Source organism: Halichoerus grypus, chromosome 2 (assembly GCF_964656455.1).
Source record: "Halichoerus grypus chromosome 2, mHalGry1.hap1.1, whole genome shotgun sequence".
Taxonomy (NCBI): domain Eukaryota; kingdom Metazoa; phylum Chordata; class Mammalia; order Carnivora; family Phocidae; genus Halichoerus; species Halichoerus grypus.
Window position 1 is genome coordinate 124,131,717 of NC_135713.1, and position 24,843 is coordinate 124,156,559.

At 37.0% G+C, this 24,843-nt stretch overlaps 1 protein-coding gene across 3 annotated transcripts in view; it reads right to left on the reverse strand.

Moving 5' to 3' along the window:
- Positions 1 to 24,843, reverse strand: part of SEC24A (SEC24 homolog A, COPII component) — a 67,170-nt gene that overhangs the window by 31,513 nt on the left and 10,814 nt on the right. Inside the window, exons 2-9 of one of the 3 annotated variants that reach the window (XM_078067498.1) lie at positions 14,313 to 14,804; positions 9,718 to 9,888; positions 7,480 to 7,557; positions 6,722 to 6,882; positions 6,274 to 6,446; positions 5,110 to 5,212; positions 4,016 to 4,142; positions 2,043 to 2,152 (exon numbers count right to left, since the gene is read on the reverse strand). In XM_078067498.1, coding sequence (XP_077923624.1) covers positions 2,043 to 2,152; positions 4,016 to 4,142; positions 5,110 to 5,212; positions 6,274 to 6,446; positions 6,722 to 6,882; positions 7,480 to 7,557; positions 9,718 to 9,888; positions 14,313 to 14,804 — 1,415 coding nt within the window. The remainder of the gene's footprint in view (positions 1 to 2,042; positions 2,153 to 4,015; positions 4,143 to 5,109; positions 5,213 to 6,273; positions 6,447 to 6,721; positions 6,883 to 7,479; positions 7,558 to 9,717; positions 9,889 to 14,312; positions 14,805 to 24,843) is intronic. The other 2 variants (XM_078067499.1, XM_078067500.1) reach the window with 2 other exon arrangements.

The following is a 24,843-nucleotide window of genomic DNA, read 5'->3' on the forward strand; positions in this document are numbered from 1 at the left end:
TTAAAGACATTTAACAGGATTAAATCTAAACTTACCATCTGTCCAATCCACCTACAACAAAACCATAAATATTATTTACAGATTAAATGGAGACACTAATAAACAATAATGGATTAAGAAAATAATATAGAGGGACGCCTGAGTGGCTCAGTCGGTTGGGGGTCTGCCTTCGGCTCAGGTCATGATCTCAGGGGCCTGGGATCGAGTTCCGCATCGGGCTCCCTGCTCAGTGGGAAGTCTGCTTCTCCCTCTCTCCCTCCCCGTGCTCATGTTCTCTCTCACTCTCTCAAATAATAAAATCTTAAAGAAAAAAAAAAAAAAAAAAAATATATATATATATATATAGAAATAACAGGAGTTTTAAAAATAGGCAAACCATATTATATCGTTTTCAGATGCAAAGTTAAAAAAAGAAAAATGAAGGGTGCCTGGGTGGCTCAGTTGGTTAAGCGACTGCCTTCGGCTCAGGTCATGATCCTGGAGTCCCTGGATCGAGTCCCACATCGGGCTCCCTGCTCGGCAGGGAGCCTGCTTCTCCCTCTGACCCTCCCCCCTCTCATGTGCTCTCTCTCTCTCTCTCTCATTCTCTCTGTCTCAAATAAATAAATAAAATCTTTAAAAAAAAAAAAAAAAAAGAAAAATGAAGATGTGATTGCCCTAAGTCAGAAGAGTTTTTCTCTAGGACAAGGAGAGAAAATGTAGTCAGAAGGCTTCTGGGAGTATTGGCAATGTTCAATTTCCGACCTGCACGGTGCTAACACGGGTGTTTATAATTACTTGGTGACCTACACATGTTTTATAGACTTTTCCATATGTACACTATATTTCACAATTTAGGGAAATTACAATTGTGAAAATGACAAATCAAGTTAGCCTGAGCTGGTTCCTTAACCAACACATTTTAGTCAAGATCCATAAAAATGTACAACTATATTTTAAAATTCCAAACTCAAAGATTTGTTCTCAATTCAATAAAAAGCATCAAATAACCACAATGAGAACTGTGCATGTAGTATACTAACTTTTTTTTTTTTTTGGAGTGTACTAACTTATATTTTTTTGCACAGATCACTTGCCAGATTCATAGCATATGTCACCTAAGAGATAAGCGGAGAAGGAGCAAAACAGCTTGCAATATAGGTAAGGTAAGTTTACAAATTTAAAGGAAGTCAGTTTTGCAAATCCTGGGAGATAAAAAACACCCCAGGAGGCCAATACAAAAGAAGAGATGCTTCTTCTGATTTTTTGGCTTTAATTCAACAAAGAGACACTAGGGAAAACTATTACCAACCATTTAAGTGTCACAAAACTGTCTTCTACATTGCACTTTTCTGTGGTGAAAAGAAAATGAACTCTCATAATTTCTATTTCCCATTGCCCAGAGATTACCCCACAAAAACATAACAAGGTAAAATAAAATATAAAAAGTTAGATGTTAAGTCTTATCTTCATATTCCCTTTATTTAGAGGCAATTATGGCATGGTGAAAGAGTAACCAAATCAAAAGGCATGGATTTTTATGCAAGGTCTCCCATTTACTTAAAGGATATTTGGCAAGTCACCTAACTCTTTTCACATCTGTAAAACAGGATTAACAGCATTCACCTAGCTTAATTCAGACAGTTGTTTGTAATGATCAAAAATATGTAAGTGCTTTGTAAAATGTAAAGTGCTAATGAAACATTAGGCATAATTATTATTTTAAAAATGCAAGACCTCAGATTCTCATATAAGTGTGTAATAGTACTTGCAAGAGAATGTTTATCACGGCATTATTAGAAAAAAATTGGAAGTGACTTAAAAGTAAGTATGATCCTGGTATTATAGTACAAATTTCTCAATTGATGCACAAGAAATATAGGTGAAATTTTACATATATTTTTACTTTTCAAATTTACCCTTATATACTAATTAACTATATTTATAATGAACAAGTATAACTTATAAAATTTAAAAACATAAAATTTTGTTAAAGGATGCTACAATGTTTTATTTAAAGCCCAGTGTTTAATAAATATGCTACATAAAAAATGAAAGCTTACCATGTATTCTGAAGGAGCCATAAACTCAATAGTAGCATTCTGAACTTCAGGTCTTCTGTGAGGTTCTCCATAAACTCTAGTCAAAGGGTTGTACATGAATTCCTCAGGAACTATAAGTCAACAACATGCAATGATAAAACTGAAAGGATTAAGTGTGATATATCTTGCATTTAGCAGTTTTCTTATTTTGAGGATTTATAGATAAGCCAATATAGACTAAATATTAAAAGATAAATATACTTTGTTTTTGAGTTCAAGTTTCCCCCACACTCAATGGCACTAAGTATGTCCTGCTTTTACAGCCACAATCACAGTGATTTTTCTCTTCCTACCTTCTAATATACTCTTTGTCTTAATTCTTGCTAAAATTGCTTTCCTAAAACAGCTTGAAAGGATGATAAAAATTCATTAAATACCAATTATTATCTTAAATGTGACACTAAATTTTGTCTTAAATTTCATAATGGTACACAAATATTAACATTTGACACAAAATGTATAGACTCTGGCTGACCCTACAAAGCTATGGTAAAAATACTTTACAAGCTAAAGACTAACAGTTCCGTGACTTCCATTAATTAATGATGCCTTTATGGAACATCAGTTACCTACCACTTATAATATACTAGTGCTCAAAGAATATTTTCTAAATTAGCATTGCACCTGTCTTCCCATTAACTGTTTAGAAATTCAAATTCCTACATATGTTAAAGAGTAAGCCATAGTTCATGAAATGGTCTGGGCTGCATACTAAAGTGACTTCTACCTTTATTTATAAATTTATTTCACGTACTGAAGCACATATACATAAGATTTTAAAGGCATACCAAACACTATACATACATTTTCTAAATTATTAGAGAGTAAAAATTATGTTCTTACTCTATGCTCACTTTACTCCTAAAAAACATAAGAATGGTTTTTAAAAAGGTCTTAAATTCCCCATTTCCCAATGCTTAATGAAATTTCCTTTCAAACAGGAGACCCAGTTTTCGTTTTTCTTAATTTTAATTTTTTTTTTTTTTAAGTAAGCTCTACGCCCAACATGGGGCTTGAACTCACTACCCCAAAAACAAGAGTCACATGCTCCGACTGAGCTAGCCAGGTATCCCGGAGACCTAAATTTCAATATGGATATCAGCATACCCTTTTTCTTCTCTAATCCTAATAAAGTGTTATTGGTTAGATGATATTCCTTATAAGGTTTGTCTGTTTTAAAGATTTTATTTATTTGACAGAGAGAGACACAGCGAGAGAGGGAACACAAGCAGGGGGAGTGGGGGAGGGAGAAGCAGGCTTCCTGTGGAGCAGGGAGCCCGATGCAGGGCTTGATCCCAGGACCCTGGGATCATGACCTGATCCAAAGGCAGACACCTAACGACTGAGCCACCAAGGCACCCCCCCCTTTTTTTTTAAAGATTTTATTTAGGTTAGATGATATTCCTTAAACATAGACTGTAAGCAACTTCTGAAAGAGATCTCCTCTTCCTCAATTACTGAAAAAACTACATTCAACTAACCTTCTAGCACTGCCCACCACCCTTCATACAGCAGTGAATGTATCTAATGGCAGCTATTCTGTGGACTTATTTTCTTTCACCCTAGAGAAAAGGCATGGGACAATTTCTAAATAAAAATATTTCTTAAATTATAGGCTTAAATAATACCATGAAATATGCCATTTATTATATACCCAATATAATAAATGTAAAAAAGTGGTATCAGAATAATACCACATTTTCTGTTCAAAAAGTATATACACACACACACACACACACACACATACATATATATGTATGTAAGTATAAATGTGTAGAAAAAGTTAACAGAAGTTATCTTTGAGTAGAAGGATTACAGGTAAGTAAGACAGGGTATTGGGTTTTGTTTTGTTTTTTTCTTTAAACTTCATATTATCTGCTTTCCCTACAACATAAACTGAAATTTGTAAATGTTTAAAAAAAAAAAAAACATACCATCATTGACTCGGTAACATAAGTTACACTTCCATCTCCTTTGATCCAGAAAGCTGACAAAAGGGTTGATGTATGTCCTGCATGAGCGGCATCTCACAATTGTACTGGAGGTAACCACAGGCAATTGCTAAAAAAACAGAACTAATTTTTTAAAGGCAATGATCATCACATCTAAAGGCCAAATACTAATCCATACCTTTCAAGTAACTTCTGGGATACTATAGTTTTGGAGAAAAAAACCAAGGGTTAAAAAAGGTGTCCAAACTGTCACACAAAAATACTACATAGCTAAAATGTATTGATTTTAAAAACTACTACTTTTCTCCATGAACATTCTCATTAAATCCTGCCTCTTAAAAAGTATTTATTTTCTCATTAAACATTTATATTATAAAACCAACATGGTAAATATCCAATGTATTTTTGAGATGGATGGTAAATGGCCAATGAAATGACCAAGTAAATTGGGAATTTTCTTCATGTTACATTAAGAGGCTTACTAAATTCTCATGAAAAGTCATAAAGTAAGGTAAAGGTATATTATATTTAAGTATTCAATTAAACTCTGCAATTATGCATCTATTTAAAGTTTATCCTACATACTAGAAGTTCTAAAGTCTTAATATAAATTTGTTTTGGGATAGTCACTTCACTTATGTACTGATCCCCCCAAGAGTATGTCAAGGTCCCAGAGCCTTATGACAAAAGTGGAAGGGCTTCTTTGTTTTTCCCCGGAGGGAAACAGCAGAGGGAACAGCTTCTGAAAGCAACAAATTTACTCCAAGAATGGCAGAACTGGGAGACTGGGTATTTTAAATGGGCAAATAATTTACAACTTTTAAAATACCATGGTTCATTTATTTATTTCCTTTCAGTATCTCTTGAATTTTTCAAAAATAGGCTTATTTTACCTCATTTTGAAGTGTTTGGTAATAAAAATGATGGCTGAATTACAAATAAAGGAACCTGTCAATGGTCAAATTCCTAAAGATAGCTCAGATAAATTCCACATGTGATTCTTGCACTAATGTAGAAAATTCCTCATCACCAAGATAATTTTCTATTAGACATTTACTTTCATTAGTGAAACATACCACTAGGTCTTTGAAAGGATGAAGCAGTAGTCCCAAAGGAAGTTTGGCTTTATTCAGTAAGGCCTGAGTCTGAGGAATGCTAGTCAGCGTGCATCGAAATAACCTATACCAAAGTAAAAACCATGTATCATAAAAAAAGAATTATGTGTCAATTGTTGCTATAATTATTTTTGGGCAAAAAAAAAAAAAAAAAGATTTGGAAGGTACACATTTTAACAGTGGATCAAATTACAAAGAAACTTTTCAATAGGCCCTCTCAAATTTTATCCCATTAAATATTTAAGTCCTATTCAGAAAGAGAGGCTGGATAGTTACAACCCAGTATTATATAATTAAAATAGTCTCTTCTTGGCTTGGCTTGTGCATAAGCAGCCCAGACTAACAAATGACTTATTTTTCTTTTTTTTTTTTTTAAAGATTTTATTTATTTATTTGACAGAAAGACACAGCAAGAGAGGGAACACAAGCAGGGGTAGTGGGAGAGGGAGAAGGAGGCTTCCCGCTGAGCAGGGAGCCCAATGTGGGGTTTGATTCCAGGACCCTGGGACATGACCTGAGCCGAAGGCAGACGCTTAATGACTGAGCCACCCAGGCGCCCCTTATTTTTCTTTATATAAATTTAGATTACAATGGAATTAAAAGGTGATGACACAAATGTACAAATGCAAGCTTAAGTTTATTAATGAAAAGATCAGTTTTGTTGAAGGTTCTAAAAAGACCATTTAAAAATAACAAAATTCAATTTATCAGAAAGTTATCACCACATACATTTAAATTAATGATCCATTTTAAGGGACAAAAGAGTATTACATTTGTTATGAAAAATAATTTAAAATGAGAGCAAATAAAGGATTATGTAGAATCAAATCCCCATATGTTGGACTTTAAAAAAAATAATGTATTCACCACAGTGATATTGAGTGTCATAGTCCCATTAGAGCTGATAAGAGCAGTCATCAGCCTAGAAGTTACAACCCTATTTCTTGAGTTAGAATATTTCAAATATCAAGTAAGCAATTAACAAAGATCTTTTTCCTGCATGCAAAACTATTTTCATAAATTAATGTTTGTACTGCTTGTTCATAATAGCATGGTTCCCAAAAAAATACAAAACTTCTAGAATAAAATGTCATAGTGAATAAGAAATGCTATTTGAAGCCTTACTCTGGGTTACAATTGAGTTTCTGGATATCTTCATGCAAATTTGGAACAGGAGGCTGCAAAGATGTTGCTGGAAGCATATTTCTTTCTTGAAGAAGATTGATAACTCTTAGCCCCTCTGGATGTAGACTTAATCCACTCATGCTTGCAGTTAAATGATTAGCACCTAAGGGAGTCTAGAGATACATAATTTCAAAGTAAGTAGCCTTTATGTTTTCAGTTGAAAACAGAAGTATATATGGACTTGGTTACTTAATTTTTCTCTAAATAACAAAACTAATCTAGATTTCCTGGTCAATTTTTTTTGGTTCTGGGGATATGTAATAAAACAAGTCTTATGAAATATCCATTATTTTAATTGGTTAAAAGTATTCATTACAGCTTCCTAAAACTTTTATGTCTACACAGTTTAAATCAAAAGATGGAAAATTGGTTAAAAAAAAAAGTTTACCTGAGTAAAGCCCTGTGGCCCACTTGAGTAATTCAAGGAAGAGGGTGGCATTCCAGTTGTACTAGGTGGTGCTGTGTTCTGATAACCAGGTGGTAAGGAAGGATATGAATACCCAACACTTCGGCTCATAGTGGGATTCTTGTTAGCATGCTGTGGTGTTGCTAGAAACAAGGTAACTTTTAAGTTCTATTTTATATTCCGGAATACTTTAAATAAACATATACATCCATTGAATTATAACGCTAAAATCCCTTGGGTAATTTAATACTTTCATTTATCAAATTTGCAACATAAGACAAACACTACTAACAAAGTAATAGCAATGATTAAAATCTAGTTAACATAGACTATAACCAAAAACACATAAAAATAAGCTTGTATGAACAAAAATAAGCTTGGTATGGTTAATTTACTTTTGTATCATTTACTAAACTTTATATTCAGACTAAAATTCTAATTCAAAACGTCAATGAAAGCATATTAATGTTCAACTCATTAAATATACTTAAATAGATTTAATTCATAAAAATACTCTATAAGCCAGAACATAATAATAAAGCCCATGATCCCAATTAAAGGAAAAAAAAAAAAACTAACAAAAATCTAAACGTATGGAGATAAAAAATGCTACCATGAGTTATTGCTGTGTGACATGATTATGAAGTTTTCTTCACTGTTTCCTATAATGAACACATACTAAAACAAAACAAAAACACACACACACACAAAAACAAAAAACAACTTTCATAGCATCTCACCCAAGAAGCCACCGCCTTCAATTTCATCATAACTATTGTGAACCACATTAGATCCATTATTGGTATTTGATGTAATACCTAAAAAGGAAGTTTATTACAATATAAACTAGAACAATTATTACAATTTCTGAAAGATTTGAGCACTAATGTCTAAAATTTAAGATAACTTTCCAAATACTTTAACCCACAGCCCAGGAAAAATGTCAAATGTTGAAATAAAAATTTCAAATAATGCATGTTTTTAAATATACAAAATATATAAAAGTTTTAAATAATTTTACAAACTTCTAGAACAGATGGTCCTTTGTTCAGTTTATAAAATTACATACTATCTGAAAGATTTCAGCAGTTGAGAGCAGCATTAAAAACCACTAAAGAACAGTACACATTGAAAAAAAAGTCATCAAAATCAGTACTATTTAAAGAGAAAATAAATTATGAGGATAAAAACACTTTTTTTTTTTTCAAAACAAGGAAAAGAGTGGAATCTAGAATTAATCTGAAGGTGATATAAGTTAATAGAATGATTGCTTTATTCTAGGGAACAACTACTAAAAATAAAAATCTTAACTTGCTTTCCCCCCAATTTAAAGATTTAAAGATAAATGCCAGGAACATCTGCTTACGAAGAATTAAAATCTATTTCTAGGTACCTCTACTATTTATGAGATCTAAGTCAGGTATAGAAGAAACTAAAATTAGTGAATAGCATCAACCTCTAGCTTCTAAGTACCAAGGTGCTAACTTTAATAGTCATTTTAACACCAAATAGATAAGTTTAATAGTTGATAAAATCAGTTAATTTCTTTCCAGTTCTCAAGACCACCATGACTTTAACCATGAGTTGATACAGAAAACCTTAATAAAACTGCTTTTATTTTTTTTTTAAGATTTTATTTACTTATTTGACAGAGAGAGACACAGTGAGAAAGTAAACAAAAACATTGGGCATATTTTTAGTTGGTTAAAAATGCAAGTATTGGGGCGCCTGGGTGGCTCAGTCGTTAAGCGTCTGCCTTCAGCTCCGGTCATGATCCCAGGGTCCTGGGATTGAGCCCCACGTCTGGCTCCCTGCTCAGCGGGAAGCCTGCTTCTCTCTCTCCCACTTACCCTGCTTGTGTTCTCTCTCTGGCTGTCTCTCTCTGTCAAATAAATAAATAAAATATCTAAAAAAATAAAAATTAAAAAAATAAAAATGCAAGTATTTATTGTAGCTTGATTTTCAAAGTTATAATGTGGCAAACAGAGGGACATTATCATTTTGTTACTCATTGTTAACACCATTCTTTTCAAAATATTCACAGGTCGCTCTTTTCCCTACTTATATAATATTAAAAAAAGGAAATGATAGAAGAAAAAACAAAAATAATATTGATTGTATTCAGTAGTAGGATATGGACAGCAGTTTTTCCCCCCTCTGTTTTCCTATTTCCACATTTTGCTGCATTTGCTGCATAACCCAGCATTAGGTTATTGCTAAAATCAATTTCCTACTTGACAAAATATAGTGTTGAAACTAATAAACTTATATTTTAAAGTTGTATCTGAAGACAATGCTTTAAAACATTTTATTGTTTAGCAGTGCCTGGGTGGCTCAGTCGTTAAGCGTCTGCCTTCGGCTCAGGTCATGATCCCAGGGTCCTAGGATCGAGCCCCGCATCGGGCTCCCCACTCAGCAGGAAGCCTGCTTCTCCCTTTCCCACTCCCCATGCTGTGTTCCCTCTCTCGCTCTCTCTCTGTCAAATAAATAAAATCTTAAAAAAAAAAAAATGTTGTTTATATACAACTTCAAAATGCTTGCATATTTTACTTTTTATTTAGGTTGATAAATATTTGTTAATATTTACAATAATAGCAGAAAACAAAATACTGCTTCCATGGAAAAGAGCCAAGGTATTAAAAGGACAGTTCTAACACAGAACAAAAGGACAGTTCTAAAGCAGAAATTCTCCTCTCACCTTCCTCTGCCAAAAGGCACCTAACTTTAGAGCCATGATTGTTAAAATCTGCCCAGCAACAAAAAAAGATAACAGCAGTAGTTCCCCAATGCTAGGCCCAATACAGGGTATTAGAATTCTAAGGAGCTTTTTTTTAAACTCTGTATTCCTGAAGGCCTTCCTTAACTGAAACAACTGAATTTCTGGAAAAAATATTATCTGAATGCAAAGAATTCAAGTAATATTCATCCTTCCACCCCAAGTCAAAACTTTAGATTTGACTTGGTTTTGCCTTGCTTACCTTCTTGGTTGACAGCTGAATTAAACGAGGGCTGGGGCACAGCTCTATGTGATGATTTCTGAGGCGTGAGTGCCCTCACTGGAGGTGGTCCTCCAGTTGGAGGGGGCCCAATAGGAGCTCCTGGTTGGAAAGTGGTAGGCAGAGGTGGGTTCACTAAGGGGGGTGCAGAACCTATAGAAACATCAGTTTTTCACAAATCACTTAAGAACTAAGAAAAAGGACAAAACAGCCTTTTACCAAATATGAGTAACTTCCAAATTTACATTTTAATTAAAATCACTAACAAATTACCAGAAATATGTTACCTGCTCAGGTTTATGACTTTTTAATTTATAGGCATGCTTTAAACATTTACAATCTCTTTTACATGCTTCTTATTTGTCAATTATTAAAGCAGCATCAAATCACTTATAGGGTAGATACAATGCCCTGTTTATTGATTAATTTTTATTAACTGGTCACAGAGGTTCAACAAGGCCACGTCAAATATTCCAATAGAAATTAACATGAATAAAATGTTATTAATGTCCTATTAATGTAGTCCATTCAATTAACATTAATTAGGTTGACAGCTTTCTAAAGTTACAAACTAGGGGCTCCTGGGTGGCTCAGTCAGTTGAAGTGACCGACTCCTGATTTCGGCTTGGGTCATAATCTCAGGGTCTTGGAATCAAGCCCCACGTGGGGGTCTACGATGAGCTTTGGAGCCGGCTTAAGGTTCTCTCCCTCTTCCTCTGTCCCTCTCCCCTGCTCACAATTATTAATCTCACAAAAATTAATCAAAAAAAAAGGAAGGAAGGAAGGAAGGAAGGAAGGAAGGAAGAAGGAAAAGAACACTCCCTAGGCTTAAAAATCAGGAAATGATACAAAGTTAATGTATATACTTTATAAAACACTGATATCTGAGAAGTTTAACACTACTCATCAAACTAAACTAAGAATGACACGGTATTTATACTTGTATCTACCAGTATCTCGCTGCCTTGATTTCACCAGTTTTCTATCAGGACAGTAAGTGCTGATGAGTGTAAAAACATTATCAGTTACTTTTGGGGAAATTCCTCTCTGTGATATCAAAAGTTCCAAAACCCACACCACCTGCTCATTCAAGTCAACAACGTTGTTCCCACCTTCTCATTTGTCAAAGAGGAGGAACAAAGTCTACAAAGTAGATAAAATACTACTGATAAGAATGTGATTTAATTTTTCATTCCAGGACTTTTCTTAATCTTCTGAATTTTTAAGTGAAATAGATAATAAATGGATTTTATTTATATTCTACCTGTATTTGTAAAACCTTGTGATTTTTAAAAGTAAGGGGATAAAGATACCCAGATATGAAAATTTTCAATGTTTCTTCAATACTGTTCAATTTTCCAGGGTCAAAATGAAAAATGATCGTTATTACTGAACCTTATAGTTCCCAACAAGACAAATCAGTGCCCTATTGACAACTGAAGACAATAATCAGATTACTGCCATATAACTCCCTTATCAAGGAAGCACTGACACATATCCATGGCAATACAGACAAGTCAAAAGAACAAAAGGACAAGGTACACTACCAACTCAGCATGAGCAAGAATGTATGATACATCTGGCCACAAAGGTGTAACAACCTAATGTTTAACAAAATACAAGTGAGCTTATAGAGATTTTTCACAGGTTTAAGAAAAAAAAATTTGAAACCACAACATGCTACATTTCATAGACATTTTTTCAAGCTGAGTAATTTTTTTTCTTTTTTAAGTAGGCTACAAACCCAGTGTGAAGCCTAAAAGAGCTTGAACTCATGATCGTGAGATCAAGACCTAAGCTCAGACCAAGAGTCAGACACTTAACCAACTGAGTCACCCAGGCACCCCTCAAGTTGCATAATTCTTATTTGTAACATTAATAGCTAGAGTTTTAGAACCTGCCCTCCAGATCCCTAAAGCTAATGTAAGGATGTTAAAAGACTGATTAGGAAAAAAAAGTCAGATCGGGAGCCTGGGTGGCTCAGTCGGTTAAGAGTCTGCCTTCGGCTCAGGTCCTGATCCCAGGGTCCTGGGATCAAGCCCCCTTGGATCAGTGGGGAGTCTGCTTTTCCCTCTGACGCCCTCCCCCACCGCTCATGCTTTCATGCTCTCTCTCTGAAATAAACAAAATCTTAAAAAAAAAAAAAAAAAGGAAAAAAGTAAGAGAAATTTAATATGTGGACTCGAGACTTAGTATAACATAGATACAGTTTTGAGATCAGATAATCAGGCAATAACTACCAATGAAGTGTTAAAAAATGAGGAATTTGGGGTGCCTGGGTGGCTCAGTCGTTAAGCGTCTGCCTTCGGCTCAGGTCATGATCCCAGGGTCCTGGGATCGAGCCCCACATCAGGCTCCTTGTTCAGCGGGGAGCCTGCTTCTCACTCTCCCTCTGCCTGATGCTCCCCCTGCTTATGCTCTCTCTTTCTCTCAAATAATAAATAAATAAATAAATAAATAATGAGGAATTTTTTTAGAAGTATCTAAGAAAAAAGCAGGGTACTCATATATTTATTTAAGGTTCATTTTCTTAGTTTATGTATCTTTCTTCCCCCTTCTTTTATATAAGAAACCTCCTAAGTTTTGTCACTCACTTATGTCTCTTTCACCACATCTCTGGTGTAGCCCTCTACCTGAGGGCTTGTGACAGCCAAAAACATTTCAGATTATTGATGATGTGCTTTTTAATGAGAAGCTACACCTACTCTTAAACAGTTTTTAAATAGTAGCTTTTCCCAAACTATTTTCTTGTGGCTTTGGGCAAAGTAGTCAAGCCTCATTTCTTATCTGTAAAAGAAACTGTTGTGAAGATTAAATAAGATACCACATATAAAAGTTTGGCAAAGTGCTGGAAAATAAAAACATTCAGTAAATGTTACCTATAATTATCAATAATGAGATGAAAATTCATTAATTTCAAGTGATTGATGCTCACCATGGTGCAGAATAAGAATAAAAGTAACCAGATGGATTTCAGTTTGAACAACTGCAGATCAGAAGATTTCTACAAAGAAACCAGTTTTCTAGAAGCAACTATAACCTTTATAGGCCAAAATGCAAGATGTATTCACTGGAGCCAATCACTGATCAGAGGCTAAGAAAAATAGTTTCAGCAGTTGAAATATATGTAGTATACAGGAATACAGATACAAGGTAATTATTGATACTACTATTTCATTTGAAAGTTTTTACTAGTTCATTTCCTTGAGGATGTTGGCACAACAGAATCAACATGCAGATCTCAATACAGAATTTTAAATGCTTTTCAAAGTAACACTATTAATTTTGTTAAGTGTACAAGACACTAATTTTAAGAGCTAAATAGGAACAGTGAAATGGTTCAATGAACTTACTTGTGAACCAGATACAACCAAACTTTGATATACAAACTGATGTACAAAATCCACACAATCCCAATCAAAATCCCAGGTGCCTTCTTTGCAAAAACTGACAAGCTAATCCTAAAATTCTTATGGAAATGCCAAGGGACCCAGAACAGCCACAACAAACTTGAAAAAGAAAAACAAAGTTGAAGGGGCACCTGGGTGACTTAGTACTGTTAAGCATCTGATTTCAGCTCAGGTCATGATCTCGGGGTCCTGGGATGAGCCCTGCGAGGGGCTCCCTGCTCAGAGGGGAGTCTGCTTCTCACTCTCCCACTGCCCCTCCCCCCGCTCGTGCTCTCTGTGTCTCTCTCCCAAATAAATAAAATCTTAAAAAAAAAAAAAAGTTGGAGGACTCATACTTCCCAAATTCAAGGCTTACTACAAACCTACAGTAATCAAGTTGTTTGGTACTGGTATAAAGATAGTTATAGATCAATAGAAAAGAATTCAGAGTCCCGAAATAAACCCTTACATTTATGATCAGTTGATTTTCAATAAGGGTGCCAACACCATTCAATAAAAGAAAGAACAGTCTTTCCATCAAATAGTCCTGGGACAAATGTATACCCACATGCACAAGAATGAAGTTTAACCCCTACCTCACACTATACACAAAAATTAATTCCAAACTGATCAAAGACCTAAATAGGAGAGCTAAAACTATAAAACTCTTACAAGAAAAAATAAATATAAATCTCTGCCCACTGCTTTCTGACTGTGGTTCTGCTAATAACACTCACTCCTCACTACAAAAGTTATTGTCTGCTCTGACCTGCCCCTCCAGGATCCTACAGTTTCTGGGGACCAAAACAGTCTAAGCCATAACAAAAAGATAACCCAAGCCTCAGATCAAGACCAAAAAAAGAGACCATAGGGATTGAGCTTAAGATGGAACCCAGTTAATAAAAATAATGGCAAGTCCTTAAGGAAGTGGTTCTGCATGCATACCTGATTCCCTGAAATATCATGGGTGACTCAAAGAAACACAGAGGATACCTTCACAGGTAAGAAGCAAACCCATGATTTTAAGTTAACGCAAGGTTAGAGAAGTAATTTATTTAAAGATTAACAATGATTTAGAAAACCAACAGTCCTCCATTTGGTTTTAAGTCTTGAAATATTAATTATAACATCTAAACAGGCAAAATTTTCCCACTTCTACATAGTAAGCACTCCTATTATGAACGCTACCTGATTTTATGAAGTTGTTTTGAAGTGAAGGATCTCCAGAAGAAACATATTGATGACTTGTCAAATTTGTATTCCCAGATACAGCTGGTTGGGATGATACACGAGGACAATGGTTTGTCTGTGATCCTGTGGATGGATAGTTATACTGCCAATTCAAAGGTGGTTGTACATTGGCTCCAGGAAGAAAGCTACCAGAAGGCATTGGTGTAGCAGCTGGGTTCTGAGAAGTAGGTAGTGGCATTCGGGGAACAGGACCACTGTGAAGTGAAGGTGTCACTGGATTAGAAGCCACAGGTGGTCTATAAAGAGTCTGCCCAGGTCCCTGATAAATACTTAACGGAGAAACAGTCTGAGAACCACCATAGTTAGACTGTCCAGAGACTGGATTCAATGTCTTTGCTGGTATTAGATGAGGGTAGGATCCTGGAAGCTGAGAATTATATCCTTCGTTCACTGACACTTGTGAAGACATCAGTGCATTTTGGACAGGACCTTCCAATAAGAGGAGGAAAAATTAGTCTTCCAAACAAAGTAATAAAAATACTTTTAAGAAATACAGTAGAACATATGGTACTCTTACAATTAAACAATAAAAAAACAAATAACCCAATTTAAAAATGAACAAAAGATTCAGACATTCAAATATATTTCCATAGAGATACACAAATGGCCAATAAGCACATGCAAAAACACTCAACATTATTAGTCATTAGAGAAATACAAATCAAAACCACAGTGAGGTGGCACTCACACCAAGTAGGATGACTAAAATGTAAAAGTCAATAAACATTTTAGTGTTAACAAGAATGCGGATGGGGCACCTGGGTGGCTCAGTTGGTTGGGCATCTGCCTTCAGCTCAGGTCATGATCTTGGGATCCTGGGATTGAGCCCCATGTCAGGCTCCCGGCTCAGTCGGGAGTCTGCTTCTCCCTCTCCCTCTGCCCCTCCCGCCCCCCCCTTGGGCTCTTTCTCTCGAATAAATAGTTGAAATCTTAAAAAAAAAAAGGAATGTGGAGAAACTGGAACCCTTACACATTGCTAATAGAAGTGTAAAATGGTGCAACTACAATGGAAAACAGTTTGGCAGTTCCTCAAAGTATTAAACATAGTTATCATATAATTCAGTAATTCCACTCTTACCCTGCATAAAAGTCGTGCACAAATGTTCATAATATTATTCGTAATTGCCAAAAATTACAAATAACCGAAATGTCCATCAACTGATGAACAGAGATAAACAAAAGGGTGTATCTATACAATGGGATATTATTTGGTCATAAAAAGGAATGAAATATTGACGACATTTTACAACATAGATAAACCTTGAAAACATTATGCTGAGTGAGAGATGCTGGTCACAAAAGAGCATACACTGTATGATTCATTTATATGAAATATCCAGAACAGCAAAATCTACAGACACAGAGGTAGATCTGTGGTTGCAGGGGCTGGGACGAGGAGAGAATGGGGAGTAACTGCCAATGGGAATAGGGTTTCTTTTGGGGATTATAAAAATATTATAAAATTGATAGTAGTGATGGTTGCAAAACTCTGTGAATACACTAAAAATCACTGAATTGTACACTTTAAAGCTGTTATTAAAAAAAAAAAAATCCCTAGAACTACCACTTCTACTCAGGAATATACTGTTATTTCTGTTGCTAAAATTAGACAATAAAAGGAAATAGATACTTTTTTAAAAGATTTTATTTATTTGAGAGAGAGCAAGCGCGAGCATAAGCAGGGGGAGAGGGGTAGAGGGAGAAGGAGAAGCAGACTCCCTATTTAGCAGGGAGCCCCATGTGGGGCTCAAGCCAGGACCCAGGACCCTGAGATCATGACCTGAGCCAAAGGCAAATGCTTAACAGACTGAGCCAGGCAGACGACCCAAGATAAATATTTTTTAAAAAGATAGCACTCTGAGGGCGCCTGGGTGGCTCAGTCATTAAGCGTCTGCCTTCGGCTCAGGTCATGATCCCAGGGTCCTGGGATCGAGCCCAGCATCGGGCTCCCTACTCCGCAGGAAGCCTGCTTCTCCTTCTCCCACTCCCCCTGCTTGTGTTCCCTCTCTCGCTGTCTCTCTCTGTCAAATAAATAAATAAAATCTTTAAAAAAAAAAAAAGCACTCAGGGGCACCTGGGTGGCTCAGTCAGTAGAGTGTGCAACTATTTTTTTTTTTTAAGATTTTATTTATTTATTTACCTGAGAGAGGGAGAACAAGGAAGAGCTGATGGAGAAGGACAGATTCCATGTTGAGCTTGGAGCCGTACTTGGGCCCAATCTCATGACCCTGAGATCATGACCTAAGCAGAAATCAAAGAGTTGGACGCTTAACTGACTAAGCCACCCAGGCGCCCCAGCACCTCTTTAAATATTTATGTATAATGAAGACCCTCATCTTTGAGTTTAATAAATGCATATGGTAAAGTCACTGTCAACTGACATCAGAAATTCCATTTAATGGCCAAAGACCTTCATAAACAAGTTATTCAATTTCCTACTCCTTTTCCTCTCTGCTCAGCTCCAGTCCCACCCACCTGAATGTTTCTTCCACAAGCTTAAATATGCTCCTACCACAGGGTTCTACACTTTCTACTCTGCCAAGAATGCTCTTCCCCCAGATAATCTCACTCAATGTCTTTACTCAGGTCTCTCTTCAAATAATCTCAAAGAAGCACTACCTGATTCACTACCGTAATTCAAATACCACCTCTTTCATTCTCTTCACCTCTGACCCTACTTTATTTTTATTTCTAGTGTTAAAATGACACTACGTGGGACACCTGGGTGGCTCAGTTGTTAAGCATCTGCCTTCGGCTCAGGTCATGATCTCAGGGTCGTGGGATCAAGTCTTGCATCAGCAAGGAGGCTGCTTCTCCCTCTCCAACTCCCTCTGCCTGTGTTTCCTCTCTCACTGTCTCTCTGTCAAATAAATAAAATCTTTAAAAAAAAATTTTTTTTTAATGACACTACGTTATTTATTTATAGTCTCTCCACCTCACTATAATATACGGTCCATGAAGATAGGGACTTTATTTGGAGAAATGTGAGAATCAACTGTAATAAAGGCTAGTTCCAAATGCTACAGTATTCACCTGATGGGATCCCTTAAAGGTAAAAAAATTATTCCATGATAATGGCACCAAGGGACCCAGGCTCGGTTGTTAAGCGTCTGACTTAACAGGGTAGCCTGTGTAGCTCAGTCAGTTAAGCAGTCCACTCTTGATTTCGGCTCAGGTCATGACCTCAGGGTCATGAGAATGAGCAGGCTCTACACTCGGAGCCTGCTTAAGATTCTCTCTCTCTCCTTCTGCCCCTCCCCTTGCTCGCACTCTAAATAAATTAATAAATAAAATCTAAATAAATAAATAAGCTAAAAAGCAAAGTAGTCCCTTTCCTGAAAACTTTAGTCCTAAAGACATGGAGGTGGGGAGGAGGTGTAAGCATCCACACCGGAGGGAAGCTGGAATAGAATGAGAGGGCAGCACCAGCAATGGGAGAATGGTTACACACAGGAGAACTGATCAAATAAATACATACAGGATGAGTGAGAAGCAAGATCTCTCACTCTCTGAGAAGGGAGTCACAAACATGGAAAGGGGAAAACTAGAATGAACCTAATGATGGTGGGTCTGCACTGGAAGTTAAAACTGAAATTCATGGATTTCAATATATATAGATAGGTAGTTTCCCTAATTCTGTCTGCTGAGACAAGTAGCAGAGATATTCCAATAGCTCTGATCACATCTAGTACAATATCTTGGTTTCTAAATACTTTTCTCTCCACTAAAAGAAATCATGGCTGATCTCTGAGCTTAGAAAGTACAAGATGAGCCTGCAATATCTTATTGTGCCAGAAGTCAAAGTGCCCAAGAACGATAATAGAAGAAAACAGAGAAGACAGCTTGAAGGGCACCCAAAGGCCAAATCTGAGATAACATAAATACAAAATAAATAGTAGTAATAGTGGATTATAATTCACTGAATAAACAGTCCATACCAATATAAATAAATGAATAAATTAAAAGTCTAACAAGGAATGAAATATTTATATAATCTCTATCAGTGATTTTTTTTTTTTTAAGATTTTATTTATTTATTTGACAGAGAGAGACACAGCAAGAGAGGGAACACAAGCAGGGGGAGTGGGAGAGGGAGAAGCAGGCTTCCTGCGAGCAGGGAGCCCGATGCAGGGCTCGATCCCAGGACCCTGGGACCATGCCTGAGCCGAAGGCAGACGCTTAACGACTGAGCCACCCGGGCGCCCCAGTGATTTTTTTTTTTAAAGTAGGTTCCATGCCCAGCGTGGAGACCAACACAGGGCTCAAACTCACAACCCTGAGATCAAGACCTGAGCTGAGGGATGCCTGGGTGGCTCAGTTAGTTAGGTGTCTGCCTTCGGCTCAGGTCATGATCCCAGGATCCTGGAATTGACTCCCACATCGAGCTCTTTGCTCGGTGCGGAGCCTGCTTCTCCTTCTGCCTCTGCCTGCCGCTCCCCCTGCTGTGCTCTCTCTCTCTCTGATGAACAAATAAATAGAGGTGCCTGGGTGGCTCAGTCATTAAGCATCTGCCTTCGGCTCGGGTCATGATCCCAGGGTCCTGGGATCGAGCCCCGCATCAGGCTCCCTGCTCTGCGGGAAGCCTGCTTCTCCTTCTCCCCCTCCCCCTGCTTGTGTTCCCTCTCTTGCTGTGTCTCTCTCTGTCAAATAAATAAACAAAATCTTTAAAAAAAAATAAAAAATAATAAAATAAAAATTAAAAAAAGACCTGAGCTGAGATCAAGAGTCAGATGCCTGGGGCACCTGGGTGGCTGAGTTGGTTAAATGTCTGTCTTCAGCTCAGGTCATGATCCCAGGGTCCTGGGATCGAGCCCTGCATCGGACTCCCTGGTCAGTGGGGAGTCTGCTTGTCCCTCTCCCTACACCTACCCCACTTGTGCTCTCTCTCTCAAATAAATAAATAAAATCTTAAAAAAAAAAGTCAGATGCTTAACTGACTGAGCCACCCAAATGCCTCTAAATAGTCTCAAAGTACATCTCCACATAATACTTACTAATTACAAAATGAAGAAGAGCAACTTCACTATGGAGAAGCTTGACAGACACCACCTTAATCAAGTGATCAAAGTGAACATTATCAATAATGAGAAAAAATGGAATCATGTACCACACGATAGGATGCAATGAGAATACATCATCTCTACTTTAATACTCCTGCTACAGTGCATAATCTGAATCTAATCATGATGAAATAGCAGACAAACCTAAACTGAGTGACATTCTACAAAATAACTGGCTTGTAATTTTCGAAAGCATCTGGGTCATGAAAAGTCAATGAAAGACTGAGGAACTGTTCCAAAGTGAAGAGCACTAATGAGGCACAACAGTTAAATGCTAAATGTGATTCTGGATGGATTCTTTTGCTAGAAAAGGTTTTACTGGGACAACTGGTGAAACTTGAATGGGGTCTGAGGATTAATAACAATGCATTAATGTTAATTTCCTAATTTTGATAGTTGTGTTATGGTTATTTAGGAAAACTTTATTTAGGAAATATAAACAAACTAAAATATCTGGAAGTGATGGGACATCATGTCAGCAACTTACTCCCAAATGGTTCAGGAAAAAAAGTTTATTGTAATGTCCTTGTCTATGAATTTACTGTTCCAAAATAAAATGTTTAAAGCAACACTAAGTAGTTAGTTATATTGTAGAGATTACAAAAAGCACGCACCTCCTCAATAAATGAGAAAGGCTAGTAAGAACTTAGTGGCTTACGGTAAAATTTCCAATGACAGCATCTTACCCAGACTCAACATGTGGTATATCAAAGAACTTAAAAACAAGTAAAATTTACTTGTTTTTCTGGAAAGCTGTTGTAATAATAACAACACTGATGTCAAAGGTGAATGTGAAAAACCGTAATTTCAAACCTACTAGAATGACTGTATCTAATCAAAGACTGACAATAACAAGGGTTGACAAAGGTGTGGAGAAATTGGGAACTCTATACATTGCTAGTGGGGATGTAAAATGCTGCAGTCACTTTGAAAAAGCTTAGCAGTTTCTAAAAATATTAAACATCGATGGGGTGGCCTGGGTGGCACAGTGGCTTGAGCATCTGACTCTTGGTTTCTGCTCAGGTCATGATCTCAGGATGGTGAGACGGAGTCCTGCGTCTGGCTCCACACTCACCATCGTCGGCTTGGGTTTCTCTCTCCCTCACCCTCTGCCCCTCCACCCACCTCAAGTGCACTCTCTAAGGTAAATACATAAATCTTTAAAAAAAAAAAAAAAGAAATTGGGGTGCCTGCGTGGCTCAGTCGTTGGGCACCTGTCTTCGGCTCAGGTCATGATCCCAGGGTCCTGGGATCAAGCCCCACATCGGGCTCCCTGCTCCTTGGGAAGCCTGCTTCTCCCTCTGCCACTACCCCTGCTTGTGTTCCCTCTCTCGCTGTGTTCCCTCTCTCTCTGTCAAATAAATAAATAAAATCTTTAAAAATAATAATAATAAATTAAAAATAAAAATAAAATTAAAAAGTGCATTAAAGAGTTTATTTTTTTATTATTATTATTTTTTTATATTTTATTTCTTTATTTGACAGAGATAGAGAACACAAGTAGGCAGAGTGTCAGGCAGAGTGACAGGGAGAAGGAGGCTCCCCGCTGAGGAAGGAGCCTGACACGGGGCTCGATCCCAGCACCTGGGATCATGACCTGAGCTGAAGGCAGCCGCTTAACCAACTGAGCCACCCAGGCACCCCCATTAAAGAGTTTAAATAAAATGATTTCATAAGTACAAAAGTAGAAAATTAATATTTCTAATACATAGTATTTAATTTTTCCTCACATACATCTTTTAAATACAAAGTTTAAAGATCCACGTGAGGGAAAATCTTTTCACTGGGAAATGGAGAAATGACTTGGGGGGGGGTCACTTTATATTTAAGCATATATAGTATTTCATCCCACAGGACACCAAAATATCATCTTAACTTCTTTGGGCACAAAACAAAATTCGTCTCCCCCACAGAGGCTGGCACCATTCTGGCTCAAATATTTGATTTGGTTCCTTCTTACTTAACTGCCAAATTAAAAATTAGGGCATTACAGGTCAAAAAATAAAAAACTGCCACAATCATACATATCTTTTCAAAACAAGAAAATAAAACAAACAAAAATACTGGGACCAGAGGAACAGTTAAATAAATCCACTCAGTTCTGGCTCTTACCAAGTGCACTGTCTCCACTGAGAACATTTTGGGTTAATTTCTGGACCTTTCTATTTTCATTTAGGGTTTTGTTTTTTTTTTTTAACTGATTGCTGTCTAAAGACACCAAAAAAAAGCAATCCATTTATAAATGTTTATATGCCAGGATAATCCAATGGAAAAGTATTTAAAGTATTCAAATTGTGACCTTTAGACCTAGAACCATTTTAAGATAAGACAAAAAAAAAAAAAAACTGGCCAGAGGGGAAAGTCCACACTATTCAATGGCACCACCAATGAGAAGTCACCAATGGGAATGCTAAATATACATGGAAAGCAGCTAAACAGGGTGACTATCTGACAACATACACAGGTTTCAAAAGGTTTCACTTTTTCTAAATGTTATCCCCTCGATGTTCATATAACCCATTTATATAGCCATCCTGAATGCTTCTTGAACAACTCATGGGGTAAGGGAGGAGAGAAAAGCATATCTCTGGCTGATCTCCAAAACATCAAATCAGAGAGGTATGTCTGGGAAAGTAAGAATACTTTGCTTACGTATGCATGATTTATCAAACACTAATAGATGAATTTCTGAATGTGCATATTCCAAAGGACTCTCAAGATTCTGGTACCCTAAAAAACTTCAGGCCTAGAGCAGCTAAGCAACTTGTCCCAAATAGCACCAGAAGTCAACATAATTCACTCAATCCCTAGTCATTCTCTATATAGTCTACTATTCCACAGTGTATATTCAATCTGAGATATGAAAACTATCTAAAGAAATGTTGTAACTCCTATACAATCACCTTCCTGAGAGTACAAGGTCACTCCATAGGAAGTGTATATGGAAACAGGCATTACATAGTAGTAACTAAGAGCACAGACTAGAACATTCAATCAAATTCTGGCCTTGACTTTTAGGAACTGTCCTTGAGCAAGATATTTAACCTAGTTTCCTCATCTATAAAGCAGGTATAGTAAAAGTACCTAAATTACAGCGTTAATGTGTATGGTAGGCAGAAAAAATACCCCCCAAATATGTCCATATCCTAATCCCTAAGACATGTAAATACATTAGGTTACACGGCAAAAAAGAATTTAAGGTAGCAAATGGAATTTAAGGTTGCTAATCAAGTGACCTTGAGATAGGAAGATTATTTTAGACTATTAGGGTGGGCCCAATGTAATCACAAAGGTGAAAGAGGGAGGAGGCAGGAGGCAGGGTCAGAATGATACTACGTGGGGGCACCTGAGTGGCTCAGTCGTTAAGCGCCTGTCTTCAGCTCAGGTCATGATCCCGGAGTCCTGGGATCGAGCCCCACATCGGGCCCCCTGCTCCGCGGGGAGTCTGCTTCTCCCTCTCCCACTCCCCCTGCTTGTATTCCCTTTCTCGCTGTGTCTCTCTGTCAAATAAATTAAAAAAAAAAAATATTAAAAAAAAAAAAAAAAAAAGAATGATACTATGTGAAAAAGACTTGACAGGACATTTGTGGCTTTGAAGATGATAGGGGGCATGAGTCAAGGAACAAGGCTAGCCTCCAAAAGCTAGAAAGGCAAAACTTTCTTTGCTGGAGCTTTGGATAAGGAATGCAGCCCCGATGACCTATTTCAGACTTCTGACCTCCCCAACTTTTAAAAATGACAATTTTGTGTTGTTTTAAGCCACCAAACGTGTGGTAATTTGGTACAGCAGCAATAAAAACTAATAAATTTTAAGAATGAGATTTATGGGGGGGCGCCTGGGTGGCTCAGTCGTTAAGTGTCTGCCTTCGGCTCAGGTCATGTTCCCAGGGTCCTAGGATCAATCCCTGCATCAGGCTCCCTGCTCAGCAGGAAGCCTGCTTCTCCATCTCCCACTCCCCCTGCTTGTGTTCCCTCTCCTGCTGTCAAATAAATAAATTAAATCTTAAAAAAAAAAGGGGGAATGAGATTTATATGAAACACTTACAGTGATGTTTCTCACAGTACTCAATAAATATGTTTGCTGTCTTCACCTAAGAAACATGTACTTGTGCAGCATTCACCTAAGTCTATTTATCAGTAAACCAAATAATTTCATCTGAACTAGTCATTTTCTTTCTAGTCTTTCATTTAAAGACTAATCCTGTATTTAGCCTAATTATTCATTTTATTCCAAATGGATAAGAACATTCTATTCATTCCCTCATTGAAAGACACATTTACCAAATATCATCAAAGGAAACAAAGGTGAGTAAGGTCCACTCCAACACTGACTGCCCTCAAGTAGCTCATCACGGTCCAGACTGGAAGACAAAGAACCAGGCAGGACAACAGAGAGTGATGTGACAGTGGCAACTCAGGGCACTATGAGAGCACCAAGAAAGTAACACTTAGGCTAAAGGGAAGGCAGAAAGGTAGCAAAGATGGCTTCCTGAGAAAGGGAAGTTTCAATTAAGATCTTAAGAGATAATCGGAGTTATTCCAGGAAAGGAGTATCAAGACTCTTTCCAGAAAAGGGAGCAACATGTGAAACAGCCTGTGGTTATAAAAAGGCATTGTGAGAAAACTTCATTATAATAGAACAAAAGTCAAGTGACTGAGCAAATGTCTGAAGTGCAACAAAAGTTCAGAATTATTCGCTTAAAGAGTCTGGATTTCAGGGGCACCTGGGTGGCTCTGTCGCTTAAGCATCCAACTCTTGATTCTGCCTTGGGTTGTGATCTCAAGGTCCTGGGATGGAGCCCTGAGTCCGGCTCCACGTTCAGCGCAGAGTCTCCTTGTTCCTCAACTTCTGCTCTTCCCCCTGAATGTGTGCCGGCAACTCTCTTCCTCTCTCATTAAAAAAAAAAAAAAAAAAGTCTGGATTTCATCCTAAGAACAATGGGAGGCTTGGAAAGGCTACCTGTGAGACATTTTAAATTTGCACATAAAAGAACCTCTTGGGGATTAGAGGAAAGACTAGAGACTGAAAGAAGTCTATAGCTGTAGTTCAAGCAAGAAACCATTGACTAAATAGCAGCAGTGGGAATACAGAGATGTTTGAATCAATAAAAACATTTGTCAAAAATAAAAAAATTAAAACATTTATCAAAAGTTAATTGATAAGCATATTGTGGGTCATGTGGATAAAAACAGACATCTCACAGCCTAGTCTTATTACAAGATTTCAGGCACGCTTGTATTTTTATTTACTGTTTTATCATAGGCTAAATGCAAAAAAGGCCTTCAAGCCAGGTGCAGTCAAGGGAAAGCCAAGCATCATCAAAATGCACAAAATAGGGGCACCTGGGTGATACAGTAGGTTAATCCAATTCTTGGTTTCTGCTCAGGTCATGATCTCAGGGTCCTGG